The sequence below is a fragment of the Rhinatrema bivittatum genome, chromosome 1 (genome assembly GCF_901001135.1).
Source record: "Rhinatrema bivittatum chromosome 1, aRhiBiv1.1, whole genome shotgun sequence".
Taxonomy (NCBI): domain Eukaryota; kingdom Metazoa; phylum Chordata; class Amphibia; order Gymnophiona; family Rhinatrematidae; genus Rhinatrema; species Rhinatrema bivittatum.
The window spans coordinates 587,735,803-587,759,998 of NC_042615.1; the positions used below are offsets into that span (position 1 = coordinate 587,735,803).

Here is a 24,196-nt window from a genome sequence, read left to right on the forward strand (position 1 = left end):
GCTGCACACCCATAATGTTGTCTGCCAGTCGTATCCTTGTGGTGAACGGTTCTAAAAAAAGCGCAAAAAGCAGAGGGGAAAGGGGACATCCCTGCCTGGTCCCCCGGCCAATAACAAATGAATCCCCATAACCTCCGTTTACCTTTACCCGGGCCTGAGGTTGGTTGTACAACTGGGTTAACCAATTTATAAAAAAAGGTCCAAAGTTCATTTTAGCCAGTGTGTGAAAAAGAAAAGGCCAGTGGACCATGTCAAACGCCTTTTCAGCGTCAATAGCAAAGAGAACTGTAGGTATACATTCCCGCTTCACCCACCATATTAAATCCAAAATCTTCCTAACATTGTCCGCTGCCATGCGCTGCGGTACAAAGCCAACTTGATCAGTGTGAACCAGATTAGGTAAAAATTTATTAAGTCTTAATGCGAGAACTCGGGCCATTATTTTTAAATCTTGGTTGATGAGTGAGATGGGGCGATAAGAACTGCAAAGGGACGGGTCCCTCCCCGGTTTTGGAAGGACAGTTATTCCGGCGGTATTGGTCTGAGCCATGATAACCTCCCCTTCTCTAATGGCATTAAAAAATTCGGCCAGGAGAGGCGCCACAGCGTCTACCATTTTCTTATAGTATGCGCCCGGCAGCCCATCCAGCCCTGGGGATTTGCTATTTTTTAGGGACTTAATCACTAGAGTCACCTCCTCCACAGATATGGGCTCATCCAGCTCTTGTTGTTGTATAGCGGACAGTTGTGGTAAAGTCAGCGGGTCCAAATAAGCATTAATGTCCTCCTCTGAAATGTGGGACTCAGCACTATACAGAGACTCATAGAACTCCTTAAAGCACCGGCCTATTTCTACTGGGTCCAATGTAAGCTGATTTGCAGAGTTTTTAATTTTGGGAATCACACTTTGCGATATCTGATCCTTTAATTGTCGTGCCAATAGTTTGCCGGCCCTATCACTTCCCTCAAAAAATCGTTGCTGGGACCTTTCCAAATTAAACACCACTTGTTTGTCGTCCATTGCACTCAGTGACAACCTGAGTCTCTGTAGGCGCTGGTATACCCGGGTAGATTGAGTGGCGTAATGGCTCCTAGTCAATTGTGCAATCTGATCTATTAGCGTGTCCCGTTTAAGTTCCCTCTGTCGTTTAACAGCTGTCGCTCGAGCTATACATAAGCCTCTTATAACTGCCTTGGAGCACTCCCATAAACAGCTAACGGAAGTATCCGAGGTTCGATTAAGAGTGTAATATTCACTCAGGTGTTTGGACAGGAGGGTAACAAAATCGTCATTATGTAATAGGGATGTGTTAAGCCTCCAAAACACCTGGCCCCCTTTACTGGGCTTGGAGGAAAGCTCTACCCAAACCACCCCATGATCGGACCAGGTTATAGGTTCTATGTCACTCTTCCCCGATCTCAGCAACAGACAGGTGTCCACTAAAAAGAAATCAATACGTGAATACGTATTATGCGGTTTAGAATAAAAGGAATAAGCACGTGAGGCCGGATGCTGATGACGCCAGACATCCACAAGATGGTGCGTCTGCATGGCAGCACGCAGGATATTCCTGGCCCTAGAGCCCGGCGGGTGTTGTGCACGGGTGCCATGGAAGGAATTATCCTGTGCTGCATTAATGGTGAGATTGAAGTCTCCTCCCCATATAACGAAACCTTCCCCATGAGTGTATAACAACTTGCGCATCTCGGAGTAGAAGGGCGCCTGCTCATTGACAGGAGCATATATAGACAGTATGGAGAAGACATCACCCCCCATTTTTATTTTAATAAATACATACCGCCCATGCGGGTCTATCAACTGCTCCACTAAGTCAAAGACTAGAGCAGCAGACAAAATAATTCCAGTGCCGGCATACCGATTACCTCTCCCCGCAGCCGCATGGAAGATATGAGGATAGCCCTTGAAATACAGAAAACGTTCATGCCTTTTCCTGATGTGAGTTTCTTGCAAGAAGATAATGGATATCTTCAACCTGTCCAGATCTCTCTGCAAGCGATAACGTTTCCCATGGCTACCCAATCCCTTGACATTCAAGGAAGCTACTTTAATTGACATTCTCCCAATGTAAAAAGACTAGCTGTTTTCAGCGCAGGTATGCTCTTAACGTCAGTTAGCATTATCTCAGTAAGCCTGCATAGTGAGAGTGAACTGCTCTTTGCATACCCCATGTAATCTAATAGCAAGTGTAAGGCTTGGGCCTGCACAATCGTAGCCAGGTATGGGACCGGTTTTCCCCTATCTCTTAAGCGATCCGTGTCCTCCTACTACGGATCCCGGCTAGGGGAGCTCACCTACTCAATCAAGTGACCCTCCCTCTCCCACCCAACCCCCTCCCCCCCGTTTATGAATGCGAATGAAGAAATACTATAAAAAACACTCAAAACAGATATAAAACTGACAACATAGGAAGTCCTTATCTGTTAACCATGGGTAGAAACAGTTCGGGAGCACCGACGGGACAGGAGACTCGAACTGGAAGTTCTGTCCCGCGCCATTTTGTGGCGTGCCAAAATCCAGAAGAAACAGGTAAGGCCCGTCAGCCCTGATCCGAAAGTGCTTCCTGAGCAGCTCGATTATTGGGGTGCAAACGTCTCCGACTTCGGACTACTTTCTGCCACTTGCTGGCCCCATCGGTTTTCTTTTTCGCCGCTGGCGTGGGCTCCATGGGTACTTGAAGCGGTATGCCAGCTTCCCGAAAATGAGTCACTGCGTCCGCCATGTTGCGCACGCGGTACAGTTTACCTCCATGTTGGAATGTAAGCGCAAATGGGAAATTCCACTGATATCGCACGTCAGCCAGCCGGAGAGCCGCAGTGGCTGGCCTTAAATCAAATCTTTTTTTGAGAGTGCTGGCTGCTAGGTCGTGGAAAACAGCGACCTCCTGACCTTCCCAGGTCCACACACGCTGCTTATGCGCGATCGCCATAAGTTGCTCTTTCTGGGTGAAGCTGTTAAAGTTCATAATAATGTCTCTGGATTTGGCATCTCGGCGAGAGCCCAGCGCTCTATGAGCCCTCTCTATGGTCAGAGTCTCTATGATCTCCTCTTTGGACCGCGGCGGCTCACTGCCTGCTTGCAGAAATAAGAATGCACAAAAGCTGGTAGCAATGTCCTTGCAATCTGCAAATTCTGGGGTCTCCGCGACCCCCCGAAGTCGTATGTTATATCGCCTGGACCTGTTCTCGAGGTCCTCGAGTTTATCCGCCAAGACAGACATTTCAGATCGGGCGTCCAGATCGTGAATAGTAAGCTCTTTTATATTAGCCTCCTGTTCCTCAAGGCGCACTTCGAGTTCGTCCACGCGAGTGCCGAGCGCCATGAGGTCTTCTTTCAGCTCAGAAAAAGAGGCCAAAAGTTCCTCTTTGTGCGCTTTATTTTCGGCTCGCAATTCTATGAACCAGTCCCGCATGGTGGACTTAGTGGGCAGATCAGCTAGGGTAAGTGTCGGTTCCAGATTCGCCTGCGGCGAGAGGATCGGTGCCTCCGTTTCCATCTCCGTTACAGCGGTTCCCAGGCACCCTGTAGGGTCAAGGCCTGCAGATTTCAGTTCCTGCGCCGAGCGAGTAAACGAAAATCTTTGCAAGTCGTTTCTCTTTCTGGAAGTCATCAGACCCGTATCTCGCTCCAAAGTAAATATTTAGCGCCTCGCTTGGGGAGCTCGAAGCGATGATTTTGAGTGTTTTAATCCCGGGGGAGTGTGGAGCTAGCGAATCAGGTGGCCATCTTGTTTCGTGGCGAACAGCGCCCCCTTCACCTTTCTTTTTAAAAGGAAAAAGCTTGCTATAGCTTTTTTTTTTTTAAATTTCCATTTCTTCTTTTACCATTCTTACCCGATTCTCAGTCACTACAGCCTGGTTTTTCCCTCCTTCTTAAAGGTGCTGCTTTTTCTTTCACCTGTCTTTGTTCTCTCAGAATCCTTATCTCCCTTCCGTATCCCTCCACTTTTTTATGCCTTTCACCCCACCACTCTTCTATCTCTCCTCTAGTCTTTCACCCTTTGCTCATTTCTCACCCTCTTTCCATCCCTCTCCATCATCCCTTCTCCTTCACCCCAAACAGATAGCTAGTATGAGCAGAAAATGGAAACAGTAGGACCTCTTGTCTTCAATTCTACAGATAACAGAAACATCTGTGGCCTTTGCTGCAGCATATCAGAAGCCTTTGGTATACTGTGTAACAGCACAGAGAAGAAATGGGATTTAGCAGAAAAAGGTAAAGTTACAGAAGCTAAAGCATCACTAAGAATAAGGCTCAGACAGGCACTAAAGTGCAAAAAAAAATATATATATATATTTTCCCGTCATCCTTAAGTAAAAGCAGTTTGGATGGCTCTCTTGTTTTCTAATCAAAAGTTTTTAATGAAAAAATTACACATTTTTCCTGATGCATAAACACAATTATCCTTTCATTTCCCCCTCCCTGCTTTCTCCAAACCCATTATGTCCTTCTGGCATCCTCCCTATGAGAATCCAACACCCAATAATCATATTAAACTTCCTCTAGTAGACAATTTAGGTGGGAAAGTTTCTGTAGTACAAGATCTTGGGAATTTGTTGGTCAAAGGTCAAACTTTCTTACAAAACAAGATGGAGGCACTTGAGAACATTGTGAGGCTGAGAAGTTTTAGGCTTATTAATTTTCCAAAACATAAAATGGTGTCACCTACAGATAAGTTCAATATCTGGCTGAGGATCTCAACCTTCCAGAGAAATGATTTCCTCTGGTTTCAAGGGTATATTACATGCTGCTCTATAAGAAGCTCGACGGGAATGTACCTGAACAGTCTTCTCTAAATGTAACTAATCTGACTGCTTTGCTGGAGAAATCTGTAAGTGAAGATATTTTTTCCTCTGCATTGATAGCCAATTTATTGGTGGAGTCTGTTTGGGATTACCTGCCAAGACAGTATTTCCACAGAGGAAACTGTTTTGAAGGTTGCTATGTTCCCCAATGCTGCCAAGCCTACTCAATTTAGAAGGAAGTGTTTTCTACTTTTAAACGTTAGGGTGTTAACAGCTAGGGGACTTTTATCTGGTTACATTTTCCCTACAAATGAACTGTTAAACTGGCTGGAATTAAATATGTTTATGACTCTGCTCAACTCACTCAGTTTAAGCAGCTGAAGTAGGCGTCACTCTGCACTGAATTGATCTCTCCTGCCTGAAGAGATTTTTTATGTTTGCTTTTCATGCATTAGGATGAAGGTATTTTTCTGTTTTTCTTCTGGCATTTGATAGCTCTATCCCCACATATTATGGACTGGAGTTGGCAGTGGATTTGCTTTGAGATAATTTTCCTGTTTATATTGTTTCTTGCTAACTTTTCCTATATATCTATTTAATATATTATAATTGAAATTTTCATAAATAAAAAGTTAGAACATCCTCCGTTCTTCAATTTCTTCAAGATTCAGCTCTCTTAACTGTCAAAGAATTTCTCCAAATATTTTGAAGATTCTCCAGAGTACTTTTTAATTTTCTCTATCACTTTTTGCTATGTAGCAGAATACAGGTCCATCTATTCATGACACATCTTTGAGAAATTGAAAAACAAATCGTAATCAGCTTTTCAAATGTATTTCAAGGGCAACCTCATACTCATCCATAGAACGGAAACTTGTAGTGACATCCCAGAGACCTAAAATTCAACCGAGGGCTAAATTCAATCTTTAGTTATAAACCATGCTTGCAACAAAGCTGCCCCCTCCTGACCCCATGGATACATTCCATATGTCTGTGTGATGTATCACTTTGAAGTATGCGGCAATGCATTAGAAAAACATGGATCCCAGGTGTGCACTAGATCCAGAAACCAAAAGGAATTCACCCGGAGAATGCGCAATAGTTGAAGTTCCTTTATCCTTCCTGTCCCTCCCAACAATAAATCCTGAGCTCCAGCAATAAGGCTGCCTATTTGTCTAACAGAAACTTGCTGCTTCTGAAGAGTCAATCTAGTTCTACAAAGTAGCAGGTGGATCAGTAGGCAACAAGCAGCAGAGACAAAAGGAAACCTAGACAAAATGTTTAGGATAACTTAGAGGGAGAAGGTGGCACAATGCCTGAATAATTTTTTTTTTTTTTTTTTTTTTAAATAATTCAACACCTGGGAACTAACTTATTTTAAGCCATACTAGTGATCTGTACCTAGAATCTGGTAGGTACTTATCCACCTCACAAAACCCCACACTATTAGAGCTAATCACCTATTTAATGACAATTTATTTAATTTTAACTCATTTCTTTAAAAAATAAGCTAAGCAAACCATGACAACTTATCAGTGTGTTTCAATCAAATGCTTGAGATGGGATCTCCTGATTAGGGTAGCATGACTAGTTTCATAATTTGGCAACAGCGGCACTATACCAGGACATGAAAATGCCATGCAGTGCTTTTGATGTTTGGTATGATTGTGGTGACAGTATTTCACAGATCCATCAAATTCTGCACCAAAATCCCGTCCTTAGTCCTGACAAAAGATGGAGGGGTGCAAAAGCATTCCAAGAGAAAAACCTACAACTGCTGCTACTATACATATGTAGTGCTGTAACAATCACATACAAAACAGTCCCTACTCCGTGGAGCTTACAATCTAGCCAAGACAAACATATATGATAAACAAGAGTCTATAGAAAGTATCTATTGTAGAGAAGTGGTTAGATTTAAAAGCAGCCTCACATTGTTCCCCATCCACTTCCACATATAGTTCAAGCTTCTTTTACTCACCTACAAGTTCATTTGTTCTCTAGCTCCTCATTACTTCTCTTTTCTCTCCCTTTACCTTTCCTCATTCATCAGGCAAATTCACTGTTATCTGTGCCCTTCTCCTCCACTGCCAACTCTGCACTTCCCACGTTGCTGGATCAAACTTTCTCAGTCAGTATGGCATGCGTGCTTTTTAGCCGTATTCAAATGCAGTTATAAACAACTTTTGAGGCTGTTTTTAATGTTCAAACTGTAAACAGTTTGAGTTTATAACTACATTTGAATATGGCTAGAAAGGAAGTATACCATACTGACTAAGGAAGTTTCTTGCAGGCATATGGCGCAGCAAGGTGGTAAGTGCAGAGTTGGCAGTGGAGGAGAAGGGCACAGATAACAGTGACTTGGCTGATGAATGAGAAAAGGTATAGGGAGAGAAAAGAAAGGTAATAAGGAGCCAGAGATGAATTAATTTGTACTGAGTAAAAGAAGCTTGAGCTATATGCGGAATTGGATGGGGAATGAGTGTAGAGACTTCAGAAGAGAGCTCATGTGGTCATAGTATGTTGAAAGATAAGTCAAGTGTCTGAATTTTGAATAGACTACAGTGGAGAAAGTTAGTTTATTGGGAGGCCCAAGAAGAGCAAGCTGCAGTAATCTAAGCAGGAGGTGATGAGGATGGATGAATGATTTGGTAGCCTGCTCAGAAAGGAATGGACAAATTTTAGAAATGTTATAAAGACATGACACACTTCAGCAGCATTTTGGATATGTTCAGAGAAGGATAGAGAGGCACAAATGACCCCAAGGTTGTGTGTTAAGGGAACTGGGAGAATGAGCACTATTTACATAAAGAGAAAAAGGAAATAAAAAATTACTCCAAAGCATCCTACCTTCTGATCTTCAACTTCTTGCTCCTTCAATAACTGTTCAAGGTTATCCATATCATTATGTTTAAAATACTTGATGTTGCTGCGAGATGCTTGTAATCCTTTTTGAATAGCAAAACAGGCTGCTTCATCTCTACCACATTAAAAAAAAACAAAAACATCTATTAGTCTTTAATAACCAGACCCTTCACTGTATTTATCCAAATATTTATGCTCTTCATTAGATGTTTGATCATCTCTTTTAGGAATATTTTGGTTTGGTTTTCTTATAACATCATCAATATAGATTCCAGAGGCTATCCTTTGGGCTCTTTGAGATACAATTTTCTTTTCCAAAACAGACAATTTCTTGAACTTAATTGCAGATAAAGACCAAATTGGCCCATCCAGACTACCCAGTTGAGATCCTTCCACTTTGGGTAGTAAGCATATAAAAATTTCCATATGCAACCAAACACCAGCGACATTTCCTGCTCCCATGTCTTTAACCTGACTTCTCAAACTTTTTCCTGCTAGTTCCCTTCATACCTGTCCCAAGCATGCCCAAGATTCACTAATAGGCCATTTCAAGCCTTATCTTCAACTTTCATTCTTTAAAAAAATGACAGTTAATCCAAGACCCAATCCAGACACCAAGGGCATGACAATATTCCTTCTACATTCTGCAACCTTACATTTTATAGCTTTGAAAATTAAATGCCCTGTGGGATTAATTATTAACTCTCTACCCCCCTCCCCCCCACCTCCAATCACTGGTGGGACTTCACAGAATTATCTTTAAACTGTGTGTATAACTTTAAGTACAGATAGTACTAAACCATAAAAATGAATACGTTTGGTTTGTGCACTCAATCTTAAAATCTGTCAGTGTAGACAGCGATTTCAAATGACTAGGTTTCACATTTCCTTGTAAAAGTTAAACGATGCTGCAAGAGCTTTGGGGTTTGTACAAATGCAGACTAATTTGAAGTTCATGAAAAATAACATTGCAGACAAACCAAATCCAAAATGCAATTATTTTAGTTAAAATATTTTTATACAACACTAAGAAATATAAGATGGAACAGTGCTTGGCGCTTTATGTCATTCATTAAATCACTTTTCTTTTCACCCAAACATTGATCTTGATGACTGTTAAAACAAAGACCTGCAGCGACAAAGAGTTAAGGTACAAATGTCTTGTACACAAGTCACAGATCTAATTTATCAGATCTTTAGTCTGCTCAATGCAAAAGATTATCCTTCATTTGAAGCCTGTAAAGCTAGAATCTCTATGATACAGTTTTTAACAAGCAGCCAATTGAACATACTATAAACATAACAGCGAATACTGCCTTAACTAGTACAGTACTGTCATTTTCTACATGGAATAACTGGATCAAAACAAACTTCATTTGAACAAATAAAACCATATTTTCCCTAATGTAAGGATCCTACATATACAGGATTCTTTCCTTCAGCAGAACCTTAAAGGGTGCAAGCAATGTTGGGATAGAAATCTTTTCTTTAGTTCTTACTGAAACAGTGATCAAGAACCAAAGCGTTAATAACTAGGAAATGTGTGTTGCCATTAGCAGTCTGAAAATTTTGATGTTTAAGGGGTGAGGGGAGGGCAGGGAAGTAGAGGAACTAAAAAAAACAAAACAAAACTGCATTATAGCTTTTTCCTTTCCTCATTGTTGGTTTCCAATGGTAGTATTGACCTTTGGGCCAGGCATTTCCTGTTCATTAATGTCTTGTTGAGCTAAGGGCATGGGGGCTTTAACTTCTCACAAAGGGCATTAATGAAAAGGAAATGCCACTTCAAAAACAGAGTACCCTCTGCAGTCTTCCAAAAGTACACATGGCAAGCAGATAGAACCAACCTGCATCAGTTCAAAATAGGACTGTCAAACTATTATTTTTTATTTTTTTTTACATTTGTTTAAGGTATTCCACCCACATTCTGAAAGAGTTGTGTTAGCAAGAGCTGCAAATTATTTCCCTCACAGAATCTGTTGGCTAAAATTATTTAGAAAACATCATGCAAATGACACTGTATGACAGATTCCAAGCCATGTGAGAAAGCAAATGTATTACCTGCAAACAGGATGAATGAGCCCTATCAAGTGAGTGATTTCATCTGATGGTACCGACATGGAACCAGCTTTCAAAAAAAGCATTTCCAAGCATGTACAGAGTTCACGTGTGCAATTTCTCTCTTGTGAGTCCCACGGTACCTTCCTGAGCTTAAGCTTTAGCTAGGTAAATGACTCTCCCTCTCACACACATAGGCTCCCTCTCTCTAAAGCACATACATTATCCCCCCCTCCTCCCCATACAGGCTACCTCTCTCTCGCACACACACCCTCATGTAGGCTCCCTTTCTCACTCGCATACACACACACCCAAGATACCTATTATCTCTTCTTTCATATCCCCCCTTACACACAGACTCCCTTCTCTGTCACACACACACACACACATATCCTCACACAGGCTCCTCCTCTCACAAATAAGCACCCTTACTCCTTCACTTCTCTCTCATACATGCAATCACTTTTTCACACACACACACAAAGCTCCTAATTTCTCACATATATGCACATTCCTTCACAATCTCCTCACATGGGCTCCCTTATCTCTGGCACACACATACACCCTCACATATGCTCTCTCTCACCCCCCTCTTACACATAGGCTAGCAGTCTGTCTTACACTTACACACACACACACACTCCTCTACATACTCTCACCAGGGGCTGATCTATCTTTGTCGCGAGTGGGATGGGCTCCACTCACAGCACGCTGGGGGGCCTGCTCCAAATTCCATGCAGAAAATGGAAATTTCGCTCAGAAAATGGAAATTCCGCATTTCGCAGTAGCTTAGAATTCCCCCAGGAGTAAGGTGTGAACAGAAAACCAAGTAGCTGCTTTGCATACATCTTCAATAGAAGTGGCTTGTAAATGAGCCACTGAAGTCACCATCGCTCTCGCCCGATGAGCCTCAACAGAGTCTGTAATCTGTAAGCTAGCCAGAGTGTTACAATGTGCTACAGTCCGCTAGCCAATTAAGACAGCATTCTCTTAGCAATTGCTCTTCTCAATTTATTGGGATCAATGGACATGAACAGTTCAGAAGCTTAATGATGAAGTTGAATCCTTGTGAAATACACTAAGATGCTTTTGCAGTCTAAGGAGTGAAGATTCAGTTCTCCTTTGTGTGCATGCAGTCTTGGAAAGAAAGCTGGCTGCACAATAGCTTGGTTAACTGGAATGCAGATACCATTTTCAGAAAGAACAGAAGGCCTAGCAATAGCATGCATGGAATGGCAGTTGCTGTTATTCTTAACAGAAGGCTTGGGGTAGAATGCATGGAATGGCAGTTGCTGTTATTCTTAACAGAAGGCTTAGGGGTAGCCTGCACGAAGCGGCAGGTGCTGCTACCCTTAAAGAAGGCATGGGGGTAGCCTGCATGGAGCTGCAATTGCTACTACCCTAAAAAACTTGCTAGGAAGACTGGATGGACCATTTTGGTCTTTATCTGCTGTGCTGCTATGTTAATCTTGTTGTGAAAAAACTGCAGGTGTGGACAAGTAGGAAACAGAGTTTATAATTTGCTTACTCTTTGTGCCGAGGTGACAGCCACGAGAACCACCACTTTGCAGCTGAGAAACTTCACTTTCACCAATTCAAGAGGTTTGAAGGGAGGTGTCATGAGCTGAACCAAGACAAGGCCAAGATCCCAAGGCACTAAATGATTACTGACTGCAGACTTGGAATATCACAATCCTTTAATGAACCTAAAGAGTGGAGAGAGATCAGAATCCCCTCCACCTAGTGATGCTATGCTGCAACAGCACTGAGATGAACTTTAACTGAAGGGGTGCCGAGGCCTGAGGACGAGAGGGAGCGGATACAATCACATCATTCAGGCCACAGGAGAAGGGATCCAGATGACTGGACCCACAACAAGCAGAAAAAATCTTCCATTAGAAACTAAGATTTTCTGGTTGAAGGTTTCCTAATCCTATTCCCTTTTTATTCTATCAGGCTACATTTGTTTATAATCTCAGCAAAGCTGACTTTTTGTTTTCCAAGAATGGTCTACTGCAATGTAACTATTGTTGTTTGTTTTGTCTCAATTTTATGAGTGTTATTGTAATTCACCTAGAACAGTTGACAGGAAACAAACACTCCACTTTTCTGGATAGAAGTAAGAAGGAGACTACAGGAAAATTAGTTCTTACCTGTTAATTTTCGTTCCTGTAGTACCAAGGATCAGTCCAGACTGCTGGGTTATGCCTCCCTTCCAGCAGATGGAGTCAGAGTAAAGCTGAAAGCACCCCCCATATAACCTGGTGTGCCACCTGCGATCCCCTCAGTATAATTAATATCAAAGCAGAATGAATGGCTGTTATTATAATTATCTTATTCTTTTATACTTAAATGCATTTTATCAACCAATGACTAGACCAAGTTAAACCTAAATCCGTTGAAGAAGTAGAACTTGTATGAATGTCTAACGAAAAAACAACTAGAATTATAACTATGCTGCAGTCTTGGAACAAAATCTGCCAAGAGAAATACAAACAGCTGAACAGACTCTCCTGTCAATGGGCAGGCGTCTGGACTGATCCTTGGTACTACAGGAACGAAAATTAACAGGTAAGAACTAATTTTCCTTTCCCTGTACGTACCAGGATCAGTCCAGACTGCTGGGATGTACCCAAGCTGCCCTAAAAGGGGTGGGACCTAGAGAGTCCCGCGCGAAGCACACTACTGCCAAAAGAATCCACCTTTGGATCCCGTACATCCAATCGGTAATGTTTAGCAAACGTGTGCAAGGATTTCCAAGTGGCCGCCCGACAAGTCTCTTGGGGCGAGACACATTGGCTTTCTGCCCACGATGCTGCCTGTGACCTAAGAGAATGTGCCTTAAGACCATCCGGTACTGGGCATCCGCGATATTTGTAAGCGGAAGCAATAGCGTCTTTCAACCAGCGGGCGATAGTAGCTTTAGAAGCCTTGGTCCCTTTCTTAGGACCGCTCCACAAAACAAAGAGATGATCAGACAAGTGAAAAGGATTAGTAATTTCCAAGTACCGCAAGAGAACTCTATGGACATCCAACTTCCTCAAATCCTTATCCTCATCAGAGAATGCCGGCAACTCGACTGACTGGTTGACATGAAATGCCGAGACTACCTTTGGAAGGAATGAGGGCACTGTCCGAAGAGAAATCCCCTAATCAGAGATACGCAGAAAAGGCTCTCGACATGACAAGGCTTGGAGCTCCAAAACCCGTCTAACTGAACAGATAGCCACGAGAAACACCGTTTTAAGTGTTAAATCTTTCAACGTAGCCCGCTTCAAAGGTGCAAAGGCTACGGAGAACCAAATTTAAACTCCAGGACAGACAGATCGCGCACACTGGCGGCTTCAAGTGCTTGGCTCCCTTCAAGAATCGTGTCACATCCGGGTGTGCAGCAATGGAAGTACCATCAACCTTACCCCGAAAACAGCCCAAGGCCGCTACCTGCACCCGGAGCGAACTGTACGCCAAGCCCTTCCGTAAGCCATCCTGCAAGAAGGCCAGAATGTGAACAATAGTGGCCTGCCGCAGGGACAAACTCAACCCATGGCACCAAGAATCAAACACCTTCCATACCCGAACGTAGGTGATAGATGTAGAAGTTTTTCTTGCACAGAGAAGAGTAGTAATAACCGCCTCCGAGTAACTCTTTTTCCTTAATTGTCGCCTCTCATAAGCCAAGCCGCTAAGCAGAAGCGGTCGGCCTGATCGAAAAATACTGGACCCTGCTATAGTAGGTTCGGCAGATGACCAAGGCGCAATGGACCGTCCACCGCTAGGTTGATCAGATTGGCAAATCACGGTCTTCGTGGCCACTCCGGGGCTACCAGAATTACTGGCCCCTGGTGAGATTCTATGCGACGCAAAACCTTCCCCACCAACGGCCAAAGAGGGAACACAAAGGAGAATGTGTGCCGGACAAGGAAGGACCAGGGCATCCACGCCTTCTAAACCGTGGTCCCTCCTGCGACTGAAGAAACAGGCCGCCTTTGCATTCAGACGAGTCACCGTTAAGTCTAGATGGGGGGGTCCCCCACCGGCTCAAGATCAGCTGCAGCGCTTCCCCGGATAGCTCACATTCTCCGGGTTCAGCCGCTGCCAGCCGAGGAAGTCCGCCTGAACGTTGTCGACCCCGGCTATGTGAGATGCCGCAATGCGGGCCAGATGACGATCTGCCCAGGCCATTAACATGTCCGCTTCGTCAGCCACGGGGCGACTTCTTGTACCCCCTTGACGGTTTATGTAAGCCACCGTGGTCGCATTGTCAGAGAGAATCCTTACCGCCCTGCGGCGGACCAGCAGTAGAAATTGTTGCAGCGCCAGACGGCTCGTCTAATCAATTGATGGACCACTTCGTCTGTAACGACGTCCAAAGACCCTGCACTGACCTTGATTGACAAACCGCCCCCCAACCGGATAGGCTGGCATCGGTTGTCACAATTATCCATTGAGGATTCTCTAGGTCCACCCCTTGAAGTAAGTGATCTGGAGTGAGCCACTAATCCAGACTGGATCTGGCCGGTTCGAGAAGAGGCAATGGCAGGTGGAACTCTTCCGACTTGGGATCCCAACGAGAAAGTAGTGCCCTCTGCAAAGGTCTCATATGCGCAAAGGCCCAAGGAACCAATTCCAGGTTAGAGGCCATAAAACCAAGAACCTACAAATAGTCCCACACCACTGGTGTGGGGAGCGACAACAGTCGCCGAACCTGAGACATCAACCGGTCCATCCGCCCGAGAGGTAGTGAGACCTTGCCCATGACTGTGTCGAATCGGGCTCCTAAAACCTTAAACACCTGGGATGGAATCAGGTGGCTTTTTGCACAACTGACGACCCAGCCCAGGGACCGCAGGCGACGCAAAACTGAACGAACCACTGCCCTGCAGAGGATTTCTGATTTCGCTCGTATGAGGCAGTCGTCCAGGTAGGGATGTACCAAAATCCCTTCCCGCCGCAGGCTCGCTGCCACTACTACCATCACCTTGGTGAACACGTGGGGAGCCGTCGCCAACCCGAAGGGCAGAGCACAAAACTGGTAATGTTGTTCCATGATCATGAATCGCAGAAACCTCTGATGGTGTTCTTGGATTCCTATGTGGAGGTAAGCTTCCGTCAAGTCCAAAGAAGCCAAAAACTCGCCTTTGTGGACTGCCACAATGACCGATCTCAACGTCTCCATTCGAAACAGAGGCACACGCAGCTCCCTTTTGACTTGTTTGAGGTCCAAAATCAGCCGAAAGGAGCCCTCCCCTTTTTGGGTACCACAAAATAAATGGAGTAGCGACCAGTCCGGCATTCTGGCCGGGGAACTGAAACAATGGCTCCTAGAGCCCTCAACTGGGATAAGGTTTGGAGAACAACTTGTTGCTTCTGCTGAGGTCCGCAGGGAGATACCAGGAAGAGATCCTGGAGAGGACGAGCAAAATCCAAAGCGTAACCGCGACTTATAATATCTAGAACCCACTGGTCTGAGGTAATCTTGACCCATTCCTCGCTAAACTGGGATAGTCAGCCCCCGATCTTTGGAATGGAGGAATGGGCCAGCGCCCCTTCATTGGGTAGATTTATTGTTGTGGGCAAAGGCATGGGAGGCTCCAGCACGCTGAAGCCGTCTGCCACGAAAGGAATATGCCCATGATTGTGCCCATGTAGCCGACTGCCTAGGGGTATAAGCAGAAGAACCCCCTACCCGATCTGAAGCGGCGCTGTCCCCGAAAACGGCCCCTGTAGTTACCGGGCCGACCTGGGTTTGTCCTCCGGCAGCTTATAAACCTTGTTGTCCCCCAAAACTTTTATGAGTTGCTCGAGTTTGTCTCCAAATAACAGTTTACCCGGGAAAGGGAAAGAACCCAGCTGAGATTTAGAAGAGGCATCCGCCGACCAGTTACGGAGCCATAGCAGGCGCCTTGCGGACACCGCCAAAGACATATACGATCTCCTTCGTACTGAGTGCCGAAGTACGAAGGAGATCATATGTCATATATATATATCATATATCAAACCACCAAAGATTGCTTCTACAAATTACATATTCTGAAAAGAATTAAACCACTTTTCCACGCTCAGGACTTTAGAACAATCTTGCAAGCAATAATCTTTTCCAAACTAGATTATTGCAACTCATTACTACTAGGCCTCCCAGCTTCTTATACCAAACCCCTACAAATGGTTCAGAACTCCGCAGCCAGAGTCCTTACAAATTCCAGGAAAATGGACCACATCTCCCCTATCCTCAAAAACCTCCATTGGTTACCAATCCACTATAGAATCATGTACAAATCCATCAACATCATATACAAGACGATCAACCAACACACGCAACTCGATCTACAAATACCATTTAAAAAATACACTTCCGCCAGACCCATCAGGGAAGACTACAAAGAGTCACTCCAAATTCCAAATGCCAAAACCTACCAACATAAATCCTTGAGTCTCAGAGCCTTCTCTTCAGCAGGTCCAGCTCTGTGGAACTCTATCCCACCTGATTTGAGACAGGAGCCATGCGCTCTAACATTTAGGAAAAGACTAAAAACTTGGCTTTTCAAAAAAGCATTTCCAAGCCTTGAATAAAACCTCCACTCATCAACACAAACTCGTATGCAATAACTGGATCTAAATAAGAATCCACCTACCATAAACTTACACTCATTATTACCTGCTGAGTTTTTATCATATCATCACCATGCACTACTGTGTCATATTTATTCTCTTTGTTACTTATTTTACCGTTTCATATTTATGTACCGTCACATTTATTCACATAGGCTTATTTATTTACTCTGCTATACTATTACATTAATTGGATGAAATGTAAATATTGCATTGTTCAACCTCTCCCCTCTTCCAGTTCCAAGTTAATTTTCCCTGTTTTATTGTAACTTTCTCACACCCTGTAATTGATTCACTGTATTTAAAGTTCACAGTTTTATTGGGAATATTGTTTATTACGTTACGCTATGCTTTACACACATTGTTATTTGTAAACCGGGTTGATGTGATGCCTGTCATGAAACTTGGTATAACAAAAATAATAAATAAAAAAAATAAAATAAATCATACAAAGCATCTGCCATATAGGCTACCGCTGATTCCCTGCTCAGCCTCTCCCGGGGGAAGGTCCTGGGCCGTGAGCATTTGTTGAACCCAACAGAGAGTAGCCCTCTACATGAGGCTGCTGCTCTCCGTTGGGTGTGCGGGCTGCTACTGCGGCCCGCACACCCAAGGCGGACACCTCAAAAATCTGCTTGAGCAACACTTTCAGCTTCCTATCCTGGAGGTCTTTGAGAGCTGTGCCTCCTGTCACCGGGATAGTCACTAGGAAGCGGGTAAAGTTTTTCCATGGCCCTGCTAACTCTCAATGAGGCCTCAGGAGTCTCCCACTCCTGGGTCATGAGCTGGAACAGCTTTGGATGAAAAGGGAACGTTTGGGGTGGAGCCTGAAGCCCCGCTAAAACCAAATCTCCTGGAGAGGTATCCGGCACCTCCTGCGGGACGGGAATCTCCAGTTCCTGAAGCACATGTGAAATTAAATGATCCAGTTCCTCTCTGCGGAAAAGACGGAGCACCTGCAGATCATCTCCCTCCCCCGGGGTGGCATTGTCAACCGCATCGCGTAGGTCCTGGGTGAAGGGGTCCTGAGTCCCCGGATCCACCAGGGCAAGAGGGTCAGGCAGTCCAACCCCCGGATCAGAGCGAGGCATGCAAGGTTCAGACCCTTCCCTGGCCCGTAGAAGCCCTAAGAAGCTTAGTCTGGCTAGGAGACTGGGATTCCCAATCAGTCTCCGCTTCCATATATGCCTTATGCAAAAGTAAGATAAAGTGAGAAGAAAACGGGTGCTTCCGCTTTAAGGACACCCCCGGGGAAATGGATGGAGGAGGAGCAGAGTCTGAAGATAAACTGCGCGGTCGATGTGGATTTAGGGCCGGCGGGGATAGAGGAGGAGGGAGATCCTCTCCCTCCTCAGACAAATCAGCGTCCCCGTCTGATGGGGGCAAGATGGCCGCCGCTCCCGTGCTGATCGGGAGCGAGCCAGGCCTCTGCCTCCCAGCTGTCTGACCACCGCGCGATCCTCGCGGCTGTGGAATGGCCACCCCCCGTGCTGAAATTGATCATTGCGAAGGCCCCTCGCCCCCGGGAATACACCGGGAGCAGAGGCCCGGGAGAATTCTGGCAGGCTACTGCTGAGGAAGAAACTCGGCGGGTTTTTTTTTTTGTTTGTTTTTTTTTTACTACTCAGCCCTCACTGAAAGGCCAGGCTAGGGGAACAGAGGAATTGTATAGTCTCTGAGGAGGGGGAGAGTGACCGGCCCACTGGTAAGTTTCCCCCCTCTGCTCACCGGGCTATTGCACAGAAACTCTGAGAAATTGGCTGTAGGGCAATGCCCTGTCTCGTTTGCCTGAAACTGGCTGCTTTACATACTGGTAAAAGGTTTGCAGAGATCAAATTAATCACACTTTTTTTTTTTTTTTAAATGATCTAGTCAAAGGCTCGTTTGGTTAGAAATCAAACCTGTCAGGACAAGTCCCCAGGAATTTAGAGATATTCAGGACCGCAGGTTATGCCTCTCAATCTGCTGAAGTCAGAGAAATACTGAGGGATCGCAGGTGGCACACCAGGTTATATGGGGGGGGGGGGGGGGGGTGCTTTCAGCTTTTCTCTGACTCCATCTGCTGGAAGGGAGGCATAACCCAGCAGTCTGGACTGTTTCTGGTACGTACAGGGAATGTTTGTTCAACATCCACTCTGTGAGGGCCAACAATTTCAGGCTTGGATGGAAGAGGCTACCGCCTTTCCAGGTGATAAGAGTCTAGAAGAATCGGAGGTATAACTGACAAACAGAAGAGGAATGGATACCACACTTGTCATGGCCATGCCGGTGCTATGAAGATCATTCTCACCTTGTCCCAAATGACTCGTTGGACAGTTCTGGCAGAGTGACTTGATGCTCCTTAATGAAAGCCAGGGGCATCTTTGCACCACAGGTGCCCATCATAATATGAATGGCATTGACAGCAACAATGCTGTCCATGGTGCCCAGGCACTCCATAGTGCAGACAGTGCTGATGACATCAGCTGGCACCCATGGCACTCAGAGACTAAGACAACTCTCAGAGTCAATTTTGCCTGCAGTGCTCCACTGTCTTGATGACATCCAATAGAGTCAGCAGCGTTCACAGCGCTCAACAATGTCAATGGCACCCATGGCGTACTGATGGCATTGTCCTACATCACCTGGAGGTGCTTTTCCTCCATGGTGCCCACAGTGTTAGATTGCATCAATGGCACTTGACGATGTCTGACAGCACTCGATAGTGCTCAGTGTCGCCACCGCCCATGGCACTTGGTGTCCATGGTGCTCAATGTCAATAGCATTCATGGCACTTGATTGTGTCGAGGGCGTTCATCACGCTCAACTGCATCAAGGGTATCCATGGCACTCCATTGTGTCCAAAGTGTATGGCACTCAAATAGAGTCCATGGCGCTCGATGACAATAAGAGTATCCTATGCACCAATGGCACTCTATGGAATCCATGGTGCTCTATCGCACCTGATGGCAACAATGGTGCCACATATTGCATCAATGGCGCCCATGGCACTAGACGACATCCACAGTGCTCGATGCTTCAGCGTCTGACCATCTGTGCTCTGGCACGTGTATGTACGAGCAATTTCGGGCATGGCACAAATAGTGAAGCAGCAAAGCTGATTGCACAGGTTCATGCTTGCCCTCTCTTCAGAGGAGACTGCACTGCCAAAGCAAGCTGACAAGCAGGAGGGGAGGCTAACATCATTGGCACCAGAGGTGAAGATTACCTTGGGCCCATGGAGACTAGTTCCCAGGAGCGTGGGGGAAGATGAGCTCTCCTCCCCACAGGAAAAGCCTGATCCTGGATTCGTCATTGTCTAAGCCTCTGTTGATGCACAGCAGTCGGACGAAACATCCTGGAACTCCTGCTTGGATGGGAACTCAGGCATGTCCTGAGGCCAGAGGCCTACTCCGTCCACACACAGACTGCATACTGCTAGTCCCATGAGGCATCTGACAAAGGCATAAAACAGACAAATTAAAGAGAGAGCATAACAAAAATATGCTGCAGATGCACTATTATTTATTAAGGAGAAATGAACATCTGCCAGGCTGCACAGTGCACTAGGCCCACAATGCAGCCAGCAGAGAGGCTTGAAAAAGAAGAACAAAATAAATACAGTAAAGTATAAAAGGAAAAAAGAAAAAGCTGTGGAGACAGAAAATACTGAAGAGCAGAGCTTCCTGCACGGATAGATGTACTGGTGCTGACGTCAGATTGAAATCTGACTCCGTCTCCAACTGCTATCAGGACCAATTGGTCCTGAATCCATCTGCTACATGCTAGGAAACAGATTTTTAAAATAGCAGGCCCTACACTGTAGAACAACCTGCCTGAGGATATTAGGGCAAAGAAAGAACCACTTTGCTTTAGGAAAACTCTCAAAACTTATTTTTTTCCAGTGGTATTTCCCTCTTAAGGCCCCCTCTTACAGTTATAATGCAAGTTGGGAAACCATAATTGTTAGACAGAACATTTTTGTCAATTCCTGGTAATTCTTACTTTTATATGTCAGTGAAGCATTTTATAGAAACATAGAAAATGATGGCAAAAAAAAAAACAAAAAAAAACGGTCCATCCAGTCTAACAGTAAGCTTATGGAAGCATCTGCCGCACCATACAAGTCACCCCCTTACTTAGTTTCCCAAACCATCAAAGTCCAGGCCCTTTTTGGTTGCTGCCCAAGTCCAATTCCCTGTTACCTCTTGAGGTTGAAGCAGAGAGCAACGTTGGAGTTGCATCCAAAGTATCAGGCATGTTGGTTAAGGGTGGTAACCGCCACACCAGCAAGTTACCCACATGCTTATTTGTTTTCTAAGACCGTAAAATCCAATGTCCTTGTTGGTTGCTGTCTGAATCTAATCCCCTTTTCCCCTCTCATTATTGCAGAGAGCAATAATGGAGTTGCATCAACAGTGTGAAGACTAATTGGTTAAGGGTAGTAACCACCACACCAGCAAGTTACACCCATCCACTCTTTTCTTTGTGTACATCCTCTAGCCTTTAGGGATCCACATAAACATAAACTGTTTGTTAATTAATGATTATATATGTATAATTGTAATCCACCAAGATTTGCAGATTGGCGGAATATATAAATAAATAACTAAAATCCTATTTTACCAAAGTGTGTTAAATTTCCACACCAGTTAAGGTCAGCCCTTATTACCAATCCTACCCTCCCTTTCAGAATGATGACACTTTCTGCCGCCCTCTCGATCTTGCTGATTAATGCCCAATCAATATAAAAAAACATCCTATTATTTATGACCACCTCACCTCAATAAAGCCAGATTTTTTTTTGTCTTACTGAAACACGGTCCTCAGAAAATGATATCGTATTATTAAATCAATGCTGACCCCCTGACTAGGAATATTTTTCACAGTCTTGAACCCATCTGTGAAGGGGAGGATTAGCCGTATTTTATAAGAAATTCTCGAACCTTGCACTCTCTCCAAATGACCTGCCTCCTCCATATGAAATCATGCCACTAACTTCCCATACCTTCAACTTTGTCCTAGTGCACTGCCTGCCAGGCCTACTGGCCCATAACTTCTTCCCACTCACTGAATTTTTCAACTATACATATATTGATATTGAGAATACCATCATAACTTCCACATGGACCAGACAACCCAGTCTCATGCTTGTGCATGGTTCCTAGAGTTGATATCTGCATACGGATTGGATCAAATCATTTCACACCCCACCCACAGAGCTGGTCATATCCATGACCCTGTCTTTCTCAATCCAGTTCATTTTTTCACTAAATGCTACTAACCTTGTTATTTCTGTGGTCTGATCACCACCTAATTAATATGATGTTAAGATTACCCTCCCCTGCCCCTATAACTGCAACGAGACCGCTTCATAGGTTAAGACATGGGCACATTGACTCTGATCAATTCAAACAGAAGATTTCTTTGATATTTGACCATTTGACAGATGATACGTTAGAATCAATGATTGACTTATGGTATACCATCCTGGATGGTGTTATCTAAGAGCTTGCCCCTTTAAAATCTAATTCCCAACAGTGCATTATAAAGGCACCTGGTAACACAATAATATGGTAAAGAAGGCAGATAAAGACCAAATGGTCCATTCAGTCCTCCCAGCATGCTGCTCATGATAGTAACTGCTGCTTTGTGCAGTTACCCCCATTCCTTCTATTAAGGATAGTAAATTCTGCACCATATAGTAATATAGTATACTCACTCGTTAGTAATCAAAAATTGTGAATTGCATAGATCGAAGCAGAGATGGCAAAAGCTTCCACCTGCCTACAATATGAATAGCTACCAACTACTTCTGACACAATACAGAAATTTGATTGTAACTAAGAAATCTTAGTTCACTAGCCGCATTAAAGCACCCGGAAACAACTGTAAAGAATTATTCTATACTATCAAGCAGCTCATCAGCCCATCATCCTGCCACTGGACTTACCTTCCCACTGAATCTATCCCAGTTTATGCAATTCATTTGCTACATTTTTCAAATGTAAAATTGCTAATCTGTGCACCTCCTTTCCTTCAACTGTTCCACTGGTTCCTAACATCTTTCCTTTGGCTTCTCAAGGCTGAAATGAATTACAAAATGTGTCTCAGACTGAAATAGAGCAGATAATGAACAATTTGAGCTCCTCCACATGTGCTCTTAATCCATGTGCCACTGAACTTCTAAAAACCATTGACTTTGCTAACTTTCGCCTCATCTCTTCCCTTCCGATTTTGGCAGAAATAATGGAATCAATTGTTTTAACACAACTTATCCAATTATCTGGACAATAACACTATACGTAATCAACACCAATTTGGATTCAGAAAGCATCATAGTACTGAAAAGTTACTCCTCTCTATCACTGATACTCTGAATAGAGGGTTTGACTTAAGCTACACATATATGTTCCTACTACTCAACATCATTGAAGCATTTGACTCCCTTAATCATAATATTATTTGTCTATCATATATTGGGATTAGTGGCTCAGTTTTATAATGGTTCAATTCTTATTTATTTATTTAAAGGCTTTTATATACCGATGAATGTTGGGAACATCTCATCGGTTAACATTGAACAAAAAATGCAGTTAGACGAGCTTTACAGAGAACAATAAACAATGCACATAAAATTGAACAAAACTGGGTAGGTAGATAAAGGGGGCAAAACAACTAGGGCGAACTGCAAAATTAAACTGAACATAATACAAATTACATATTACAAATTACAAAAATGTGGAATCAATATATAGTTGAGTAAATTTAATTAAATACCAACGGAAAGTCATATAAGTTAGAATAACAGAATTCAGAGGGAAAATGTATGTAGTTAAGAGTAAGCTTGTCTAAAAAGGGAAGTTTTCAGATTCTGCTTAAATTTTTTTGGGCAAGGTTCCTGACGCAGGAAGGATGGGAGCTTGTTACATAGGACAGGTCCCGCCAAAGATAATGCCTGAGTTCTAGTGGAAGCGAGTTTAAACTGCTTAGGGGAAGGGATGAGAAGTGTTGCTTTATGTTGCTGTCTTGTGGGTCTGTTTGAGCTGTGAAACGTAAGGTGCTCAGTGAGCCAGTGCACGTTTTGTTTGTGGAGTGCTTTATGGATAAGGGTGAGAGTTTTATATGTTATTCTTTCAGCAACAGGTAACCAATGAAGGTGTTTTAGAACCGGGGTGATGTGATTGTTTTTGTGTGTGTTAGTGAGGATCCACGCTGCAGCATTTTGTAGTAATTGCAGTGGTTGCAGTGTGTTTTGGGGTAAACCTAGGAGAAGGGCGTTGCAGTAGTCGATTTTGGGTAGAATGAATGCTGAGGTGTAGTAAGGGTTTGATTTTTTTGAGGGTGTGAAGTTTAAAATAACAGGTTTTGAGTGTGTTGTCAATGTATTTTTTGTAGGTGAGATGGCTGTCAATAGTGATGCCAAGACTGCGCACATGTTCATTGGAAAAAGTAGGGGAGAGAGGATTATGGCCTAGTTGCAGGGAGGAGGAAATGCTTTGAGGAGTGATGTGTAGTGTCTCTGTTTTGGCAGTATTGAGTGCTAGGAAGTTGCGTGTCAAGAGTGTATTAATCACCATTAAGGTGGAATTCAAGGTCTCAGTAGCTTTTTGAAGAGTGTCATTAACAGGAATAAGGATTTGCACATCATCGGCGTAAATGAAGTGCAGGAGGCCTAGATTGGATAGCAGGTTGCATAGAGGGAGGAGGTAGATGTTAAACAGAGAGGAGGAAGGGAGGAACCTTGGGGGACACCTTGTGGCAGGGGGATAGTTTTGGAGGTGCAGTTGCCTATTTGTACACTGTATTGCCTGTCTTGTAAGTAGGATTGAAACCATTGCAGGGCTGGTCCTGCAATGCCTATATCTGAGAGGTGTTGAGCAAGTATTTTGTGATTGACCATGTCAAATGCAGCTAAGAT

The 24,196-nt window shown here is 44.1% G+C and overlaps 1 protein-coding gene across 1 annotated transcript in view; it reads right to left on the reverse strand.

The window, feature by feature from the left end:
- Positions 1-24,196, reverse strand: part of SPTLC1 (serine palmitoyltransferase long chain base subunit 1) — a 205,640-nt gene that overhangs the window by 92,987 nt on the left and 88,457 nt on the right. The window contains exon 7 of the mRNA XM_029618817.1: positions 7,615-7,744. Within this exon, the coding sequence (XP_029474677.1) occupies positions 7,615-7,744 (130 nt within the window). The remainder of the gene's footprint in view (positions 1-7,614; positions 7,745-24,196) is intronic.